Genomic DNA, 10,071 nt, shown 5'->3' with positions numbered 1-10,071 from the left:
GCAACTGGGTATGCCTGTCGTCGTTGAAATAGATCACATGATTTATGGTTTATTTGCAATTTCAGCAATATGCTGCCTTCTCTTCGCGAGCAGAGCTGTGTGTTGCTCTAGTCTCTTTGCCTGTCTGTGGCTTAGCCTCCAGTGTTGATAGGCTATTACTTGTGACCATAGACTATATAAATACAGTATGGACATCCTGACAGCTCCTCAAAAGTGAAGCCAAAACACTCGATCACCCCCTTGTGGGCTGCAGTATACACTGCAGTATACAATAGGTCTTAAATCTCCCCCCCTCCATCTTAGCGGACGGGACATGAGCCAAACTAACAGATCAAAGTACACGCCAAATACTGTACATTTTTCCCAAAGATGGTTTCGATCATTTTAGGCAGTTCTTAATATCACGCTGATTTATGTTCAAGTGCAAATTTTTCCCGATAAGTTTGTTTTTAAGTAGTTATTTGACGATATAAAAATCACACCCATGTGTTGAAGTAAGCGGTGCAGGTTTGCGCAAGACGTACTCGGTACTTCTCCCCTCTCTCTGGCACTGTGTGTGTGTGCCGTGTACTGTGCAGACTCTTTTTGCAAATTACATCATACAAGCAAGGCAGCTCACAGAAACGAGATATTTTGGCTTAATTTTTGCATACCATATTTATATACAGTCAATGCTTGTGACGTGTAACCAATCCGATGGCTACACAGATGCTGTGGGCGGGACATTGAGCGAGACTACAGTACAGAGTGGTGACTACAGACAGAGAAAGGCATCGGAGCCAAAGTAGCACAGTTTTAAAATAATTTAACCCCATATTTTGTCTTTATTTTTTTGCTGATCCGAAAAACTATTTTCGCTGTAACTCAAAACCGTGATAGAATTCATAGTGTGAGGTTTGTAAACCATAGCATCTCTTAATAGAGTGCCGCGGCAGGAATAAATCCTAAAACCTGGAAGTTAGCGTTGCCTGGTTTTTTGGTATGAGAATTTTGGTTAGATGCCTAAAATAAGTCTGTGGGGGTTAACAAAAGTTTGTGAAACTGCGACCTTTGTGTTCAGCAAGATAATCTTCACAAATTTTCTGAAAATCGTGATTTTTTGTGATCGCATTTATGCTTCAAAATAGGGTTGTGCGATGTCAACCAAATAGCAATCGTGATGGTTCCACAGTGAAACATCACGATGGACAATAGCATTGTCGTTGATGGGGGGATTAATTAGCTAATTAATTAATTAATTAAGTCGCTGCGGTGCCGTAATGCCGTTTGGCTCCGCCGCTGCAATGCATGTTCACATTACAACAGGACAGCTGAGCTCTACATGATGAGGCTTGGATAAGCTACTACTAAGTAACAGCACAGAGCCAGGCAACTGAAGCAGTGGCTGTCACTACCAGCAATAATGAACGGGGCAAAACAAATAACGTTAACGTTACAGATCTTGACCAACGTGTGTGTGTGTTGAATTTACCTAGCTGGCAGAAAACTGTCAGAATTACAATACTAGCGGATATAACATTAGATTTGTGTGGGCTCAGTTTTGAACCTGAGAGAGAGAGTTAAGGAGAGACAGAAACACAGCAGCAGCAGCCTACAGTATGTAATGGATCGACTTCATGGAAACAGGCGAGGTAAATTCACAGTTGAAGACTTGTACTCACTTTGGGTTGAAAACAGGAAAGAACGTGAAGTTTCTTCTTTGTCTTAATGTTTACACAACAACACAACCAGGACTTCTGCTTATCCTTCCCTCCCACTCCTCCTCCGCTCTACCGCTTCTCTGAACTGCGTGCGCTTGTTTAATGCCGCCCGCGCGTCACGGTGAGTGGGACTTGGCCTTTTTTATTATTAAAACTGCACAATTTTAATTTGAACAGATAATTAATCACGATGGTCGAATGTAGAAGGCTCAGAGGTCAATGGGGGTCGGCCCATCGACGATGGTCGATGCCATCGTCCATCGTGCCAACTCTGCTTAAAAAATAATCAAAAACGTGTTTGTTTGAGAATATTATCTTGTTGAACACAAAGCTCCCACTTTCATAAACTTGTGTTAACCACAGACCTTATTTCCGGCATCTAACCAAAATCCCCATCTAAAAATCTCATTGACTTTCAGATGAGGGAACCCAGCGCTATACTAACTTCTGGGTTGGCCTACAGAATTACGCCATTTTATGGCGGCCTAAAACATTGCAGGTCCTTCTGCCATACTGAAAATCTGAAGTCTGATTTTATTTTATTTTATTTTATTATGGATATTAAAAAAATCACAATCCAAGGGATATCATGCAACCACTTATTTCCAACATGGTCCCTGTTGTCACTCCAAGGCCTACAAAATAACCTTACAGCAGGAGGCAGAACTCGCCATCTTCAGCTGCTCTGAGTCCTCTCTGGACTTCCCTACGGCTGTGCAACAATCTCTGACACGGGGGACAACTGTCGCCAAAAGACTTATTCTGAAGGAATGGAAGTCCTCTTCGCCTTCTTTTCAGGTGTGGCTGATGGACACACATGATCTCTGTTCTACAGATGGAGAGACTCAGGTCCCTGAGAACCAACGCGCTTAAAATGTTCTCAAATATCTGGCACCTGTTTTTGGCCTACTTTGACAAGGTTAGGAATGATAAGTGACTGAGGTTGGGGATGATGGATGGCTCGCCTGGCTAGTATCCCATGGACCCCTTAGGCGGGATCCCAGGCACACGATACCTCTTATAAACACATAAACACCTTATGCGGCTGATAGCACCACGTTGTATTGTTGAATGTCAATGATGTATGTATGTTTTTTCCCCTTTATTTTCCTGTGTTTGAGCCTGTTTGTCTTGTTCGTATATTGTTCTATAAAAATTTAAAAATAAAATAAAAATCTAAAGTTGTGTCTCTGTCATGTTTCTCAGGATGTCTCTCAGAATGTCTGACGATGCGGACATGAACGGAGAGGACACAACATCCTCTTCCTCCGAGGAAGAGAAGGAGAGAGATGCTGCTCATCCGGTGAACGGGCTGAGTTCGAAACCCAGCTGGAGCTCCGTGCCTCACAGTAAAGCGCCGCCTAACGGAGATAGGATAGAGGAGGAAGATGAGGAAGAGGAAGGCAACTGTTTGCCCACCATCTATTTCTCTCACACAGTCGAACCTAAGAAGGTGAGCGCCATCAATATCTCGGAACGTTCTGCCGAGTGGTTTTTGGCGGTGAACGTCAAGAAAAGAATGCTTGGCCTTTCTCTCTCCTTCACTATTAGTTTCACAGCCTGTTTCTCTGTTTCTGTCTCCATGCCCTCGTCTCATCCGTCACTTGTCTGTCTCTTCAGGTGAGGATAAACACGTCTGTGTCTAAACATGTCTGTTCTCTTCAGGTGAGGATAAACACGGGGAAAAACACCACACTGAAGTTCAGTGAAAGGAAGGAGCAGAAGGAACACTCAAAGAGGAAAAAGAAAAACGGGCACAATAACGGTCACTCTCTTCACGAACTTCACAAAATCACAACACCAGCAGACATCTACAGGTAAAACAACAAGCCCACTCTTAAGTTACAGGTAGAATAAATGCCAACATTGTAGTTCATAATATTGAATATTGATCCAGTCATTTGCCTTTCAAGTCCTTGTTTTTTGTTGTTGCTCTTCAGGTATGAGGTGTGTTAGCCAGTGTTCATTTCATTAACGATGACAACAAAAATTGCTGATGACCTTTTTTCCATGATGAAGTCGAGACGTTGACAAAAATAGCTCTTTAATAATAATAAAAACTACGATGAAAAATGTATGTTTTGTTTTCGTTGACGAGACGGAGCTAAAATGTTAGTGGTGGTCTATCAGACATTCATTATACAAATTTCCCCAATTGTGCGTCTACATCATAGTATAGTTACAGTACATAATCACACTCCCACCCGCTTATTTTCTTGTGCATTATTTGGCTGCTTGACAGTCGGTCCATGGTCCTTTTCTGCAGTAACATTAGTCCTTTGACTCTCACTCGTCCTGCAGCTTGGACTGGACCAATGAAACACTTTTGGGGGCTAAACAGACTTTAAAACACTCGCTAGCTGTAATGCTACAAACAATAATGCAGTCGGTCTGTGTGTGTGTGTGGGGGGGGGGGGGGAGGATACCGAGTTATTAATATAGTATAGTGTGTCATTGGTTACTTTTTGTTTGCCACTTCTTGATATTCTGTGCATTGATAGCTCAGAAAACATTTAGACTAAAAGTGAACTAAAATGTCACGACTTTTCGTCGACTAAAATGTTTTAAGTTGTTGACTAAAACTATGAAGGATAAAAATGACTAGAACTAATAAGCATTTTCGTCTAAAGACTAAGACTAAATCTAAAATAGCTACTAAAATGAACACTGTTGTTGTTAGCTGACAAGTTCCTGTCTTCTCCTTGGTCACCCCGGGTCGGTCGCTGTCGTCGTCAGGTCGTTTGTGGACGTGAAGAACGGGGAGCCCGTCCCCAGGAAGTCCATCCTGAAGTCGCGAAGCCGGGAGAACAGCGTGTGCAGCGACACCAGCGAGAGCAGCACCGCCGACTTCGAGGAGCGGCGGGTGATGGGACGCAGCTGCAGCCACGACGAGGCCGCGCACAGCGACACCAGCGACGGCATCACCGAGGAGGACAGCCCCACCACGGTCCCCCTGCACCCTGCCAGCCGGTTTGAGGTACACACACACACACACGTTGCATTAGACTTTCTAATGTCATAAAAATATTACGTCATTAGTCTACTATTACCCTGATGTATCTACTGTTGGCGATGCGGTCGTTGATAGCGCTGGTTATGGTCGTTGCTGCTAGCGCATCCTTCATCTGACTGACAGTGTACGTGTGTAGTGTGCACTCTTTAGGTTTGGACACCCAGACTGTAAGAAGTTTATTAGCTTAGGATACAGGCAGCTCGGGGTGTTTGTATTTGCCATTATGCAACACAACCTTAAGTCGTGTGTTTTTAATGCCTCATTATAGCCATGCTTCACCATTGCCACGCGCTGGCATCCTTGAAGCTTCGATGTGAATAAGGCTACTTTTTGTGATCATTCAATAGCGATTTCTGCATACTAGTGCACCCTCTGACAAATGCGTTACGCATGTTAGCTTTTCTACAGATATCGCAGAACATTTTGCCATCTTCCTTCCTCACTCTTGCTCCCACTGAACCCGGTAATCCCTCGTATTGACATCTCGTTGCCACATGCAGGCTCCGCATTGTTAGCTGCCCCTGGCTGATTAACGTTATCTGCATTACCTTCTTGTCTGCCATCCTGCACCGCATTGTTCCCTCGTTTTCACTTGTTTATCAACCACATCACAACTATTTGGCTTTCTAAAGAAACTTTGGACACTCAGCTGCTGTGACATTTTGTGATAGCTTGGCTAAAGCCTGTGATGCAGGTTATGCAGTGAGAGTGAGTCAGTGAGACCAAAGATTGCCACCAACTGGGCAGGGGGGTTACTACAGGTGGTCTACACGTGGTTATTGACAGTGTTGCCTGTAAATGACTCGCCCTCTGTGTAATCTGTCAAAATGACAGACTGTCTTCAGATTTTTCTGGCATTGTAAAAAAAAAAAATGTGTCAATGTGCTAACCCGGCCATTGGGCATCACAGAGTGTCTGTAGACAAAATTCACAGAATAAACACAGTAAGAATGTTTGTGTGAACGTCTGGCTCTGGCATGGGGCATCAACGCAGACTCGTTCTCTCTCTCTTGCTGTTTCACTAATGACGCTACAGTTTTCAGTATATGTTTTTTTATATTAAAAGCGATCAGTCACGGCAAGCTAAGTTAACATTACCTTTCCTTTCTTATTTCTTTTCCTTTTTCTTTCCCCAGGCCTTTTCAGGCACGGTGGTGGAGAAGGAGCCGATGCCTTCAGCTGTTCCCCACCTGACCATCGCTCCACCAGCTCTGCCCACGATACTGGAGAGGAAACAGGAGGAGGTGGCCCCAGACGTGGCCCTGCCCCAGCAGCCCCCCAAAAGGGTGTCAAAGTTCAAAGCCGCCAGGTTGCAGCAGAAATGACCATTATGAGTAAATCTTTTTTTATGCCTTTTTTTTCTATAACTGAGCCTGACAAACCATAACTGTCTTTTCTCTTTCTTCTTTCTTTCTTTGCTTCCTCTTTATTTCACTTGCAAAAACCCATGGCTTTAACCACACAGGGTTTCTATACTGTAGTTGCATAGGACTGTTCTTAAATTTTTTTTTTAGAAAGTCAGCTCATTACTACCTGGCTTGACATTACTGTATCATGCCTTGTGAGCAACACTGCTCTGTTAGCAAGCTCCTAGTCTCTCCCCAGACTCAAATATTACGTTGAATCGCTGCGCTCCACATACTACATAGTGAGTCTATGCCACTTCACAGCCACTGCTGGGGGTTGAGGGCGGGGAAATTGAATGAGTGACAGGTCGTAGCACCAATGAGAGAGCGGTTCGAAAAATGGGCTGCGCCTCCCATACCGTCACTTATCGCAAAGTCGTTTGGCCAATCACTGGCCAAGTGAATGGTTCACTTCCGACCCCAGTTGGCTGAGGGGAAGCATCCCAGACCCAGAGAGAGATCTGCAGCATGCAGTAACGTAGTGTATCAGCATAAGAACTCTCATGGGTCTGTCGTTGAGACTAGACCAAGCCTCCATAGCACTTCAGTTAAGAAACATGTTGAATAAATGTGTATTTGATTTGACTTATCTACTCCTGCAATATAATGGCAGTAAACACTAGTCCACCTTGCCGTGCTGCTTGTCTTTTGGTGGTAGTTACTGTTCCGGTGTCGTACATGTATTGTGATTAATTCCAGTGTCCTGACAACTGCTTTTCTGTTGAACTTGACCCATAATAATGCTTGCTATTGTAAGTCAATAGGCTTTACCGCTGTGGAATAAATTGCCTTTGTTGTTTCTTGATCTAGTTTAAATTACTATGCAGGATCAGGTGCTACCTGGCTGTCATTTTAACTTCTCGCCACCTGCTTATTGAATGTATGTCCCCCTCTGTGACCAGCTTTATGCTAAAAAAAAAAACTAAGAGAAAAGAATATTGTTTCAAATTGGAAGGAAAATAAATGATTTTGTCTAGAAATCTTCTCTCTTTCTTCCTTTATTCAAGGAGATTGTTACTATTAAGTTGGGGTGTCCCAGTGACTCACCTAGAAGAGCCCGTCCTTTGCGTGACTGACCCCGGTTCGAATCCGACCCATGGTCCTTTGCCACACGTCATCCCCTCTCTCATCCCACCTTTCCTGTCTACCTACTGTCCTATACATTAAAGGCAAAAATGTCCAAAAAAGAAAATATTAAGTCAATGCTCAACTTTCTGCACAACTTGATATACTGATGTATATTTTATATTTATATATTAAAAAAAAAAAAGTTTTTCATCTGCTTGATAATTGCTTTGTTCTGGACATGATTATGATTTAGATTTTGAAACCTGTACACTGCTGTACTTCATCTCTCCCAACCAGCTTTAATTATAGCTGCAGCTTGTGAGTTGAAAGGCTATCACTCCCCTCTTTGTTAAACGGTGGGAGTGCAGGCCTCTGATAAGGAGCTTTTAAACTGGTCCTGAGGTGACTCTCTCCCCTCATCAGGATTATTTCACCAAGATGAAAATCCAGGTAGCATGAGACAGATTAGCCAATGCTTAACATGGTAGCGTTGCGTCGGTGAGACACAGATCAATGGACTTAAGTGGGTTAAGCTGTGAAGGTATATGCTGGAACACAGGCAAAACTTACATTTCAAAGAAATCTAGAATGCAAACTGTGTAATGCGCCGAAACACAGACGAGATCTACATTTCAGGGATTAGAGGGATTTTAAGAGTTGTGTGATGAAGGTTTCAAGCAGGTATTATTGTCCAGACAGGTGCTGCTTGGGCCTGAGAGAGAGAGTGTGTGTTGGTCTTAGCTCCAAATGTCAGACTAATGGATTAAACCGCACCCTGTACCTGCTTAACTGCTATGTTAACCTATGATATTACAGATTCAGCTCCATACATACATCAACGTGTTGTGCGGCCATGCATCATATGCACTCCGTGGCCTATATGGGGAAAATGTATTGCACTGGCTGTTCTTCCTCACTTGTTTCCCTAATGAACTTTAGGAAATCAGTGGGGGGGAAACAAGTGCTGAAGTGATCCATGGCCGTCTCTGAGCTCTGCAGCATCACAACACTCTGATACCCGAGAGCGTTGTTTACCCCAAGTCACTTAGCCAACCCAGTGCTGCCATCAAATTTATTCACACTTATGACTTACATGTAGTCTGTCTGCTGCTGTATTTTCATAGAGATTGCATTGTGATTCAGAGTGCCTGTTAGGACCTCCACATGAAAAGAAGATGTCCAGAGTCTGCTGAAGTTTATGGGATTGTTGACATTTTTAAGTTACGTTTTTAAGTTCTCCTTTATTTATCCCCATGGGGAAATTCATCCTCTGCATTGACCCATCATCTACTAGGAACATTGCTAGAACTAGGAGCAGTAGGCAGCCGCAGTGCAGTGCCCGGGGACCAACTCCAGTTCTTTTGCCATTGCTTTGGTCAGGGGCACTGACATGAGTATTAACCCTAACATACATGTCTTTTGGTGGTGGGAGGAAACCCACATGAACATGGGGAGAACATGCAAACTCCACACAGAAAGGACCTGGGACAGGCTGGGGTTTGAACCTGGGACCTTCTTGCTGTGGGGGAAACAAAAAAGAAAGAAAAAACGATTTAATATAACCCTAATCTGTACAAAGACTGTACCTTTTAATGTTCTAGGTATCTTGCGCACTTGATTCGTAGGCTCGGCCGCTGCGCGGCCTCGCCCGCCCTGCCACTGCGCAGCCTCGCCCACCCTGCAGCTCACATAGAGCCCGCAGCTCGGCTGCTGCGTGGTCTCGCCTGCTCTATTGCTCAACTTCGCATCACTTTGCTGTGACATCACTGATGATGTCATAGACATTGATCATCACTGATGATGTCATAGACATTGTGACATCATTAGTGATGTCACAATTGTTCGATTGTAACCAAAAAAACACAATTGCTCGAGTGACATCACTGATGATGTCCTAGACGATGATGGCACTGATGATGTCCTAGACGATGATGTCACGATGTCTATGACATCAGTGATGATAAAAAAAACTTGAATCATCAGTGATGTCGCAATATCTATGACATCATCAGTGACATCACAACAATGTTTTGGTGTCTGAAACATAAAGGCATATCTGCACTTTCACCTCAAAATCAGGCAGTCATCAGAGTAGGCTAAGCATAATTAAATATAACTGTCCACATGTTTTGAATGTAAACCACCATGGCAAAAAATGCAGCCCACACCACCAAACAGGACCCAGTTTGCTTCTTTTTTCTTTTCCTTTTTCTTTTCACCATGTCTTGTAGATGTTTAGACTTCTGATTGTGCCTTTGAATTTGTGAGTGGCTGATGTGCTCTGAGCGCATGCTGGACTTATTGGGAGTTCGATAGCTCACCCTCATTTTCAGGGAGGATAATCCACAGTGAAGGTCAGTAGGACGACACAAGTGTGATAGATGTTACAAGCATCCAATTAAGCTTTCTTAAAGAAGCCTCCGAGCCCCTTACAGACTCCTGAACATGCTGAATCACAGAGGTAGCACACTCACTTCCCTTATGTGCCCTAAAAACAGTTGCTTCTTCTGCATTATTCAATACACGGGGTCAGGGTGGGTAAAATCCTCATTAGGAATACTTTGAGAAAGATCTCCACGGCCACCATGCCACCTCGGTGTGTTAACATTTTCCATGGGGGTTAATGAGACAGCTTTACATAGAGAATAGTCGATGTTTTCTCTGCAAGTCTCAAAACAATGAACCAAATTAAAAATATTCAAGCATGAATCCAGTGGCCAATAGGCTATTTTAATTAATATTAGTAGGTATTGTTGTTATTATGGTATTATGGTATTCTATACAATTACGAAAGTACGTAGGATAACGATAGCCTACTCGTCACAAAATAAACGAACAAACAAACAAATACATAAACAAACAAACAAATAGCCTAAATACATAT

At 43.3% G+C, this 10,071-nt stretch overlaps 1 protein-coding gene across 1 annotated transcript in view; it reads left to right on the top strand.

Moving 5' to 3' along the window:
* Positions 1 to 7,181, top strand: part of uri1 (URI1 prefoldin like chaperone) — a 9,894-nt gene extending 2,713 nt beyond the window's left edge. Inside the window, exons 5-8 of the mRNA XM_083654761.1 lie at positions 2,907 to 3,153; positions 3,366 to 3,517; positions 4,437 to 4,677; positions 5,850 to 7,181. Coding sequence (XP_083510887.1) covers positions 2,907 to 3,153; positions 3,366 to 3,517; positions 4,437 to 4,677; positions 5,850 to 6,038 — 829 coding nt within the window. The 3' untranslated portion in view covers positions 6,039 to 7,181. The remainder of the gene's footprint in view (positions 1 to 2,906; positions 3,154 to 3,365; positions 3,518 to 4,436; positions 4,678 to 5,849) is intronic.
* Positions 7,182 to 10,071: the final 2,890 nt, after the last annotated feature.

Source organism: Poromitra crassiceps (assembly GCF_964638095.1).
Source record: "Poromitra crassiceps genome assembly, chromosome: 18".
NCBI lineage: Eukaryota > Metazoa > Chordata > Actinopteri > Beryciformes > Melamphaidae > Poromitra > Poromitra crassiceps.
This window is presented reverse-complemented; position numbering and strand designations above follow the sequence as displayed.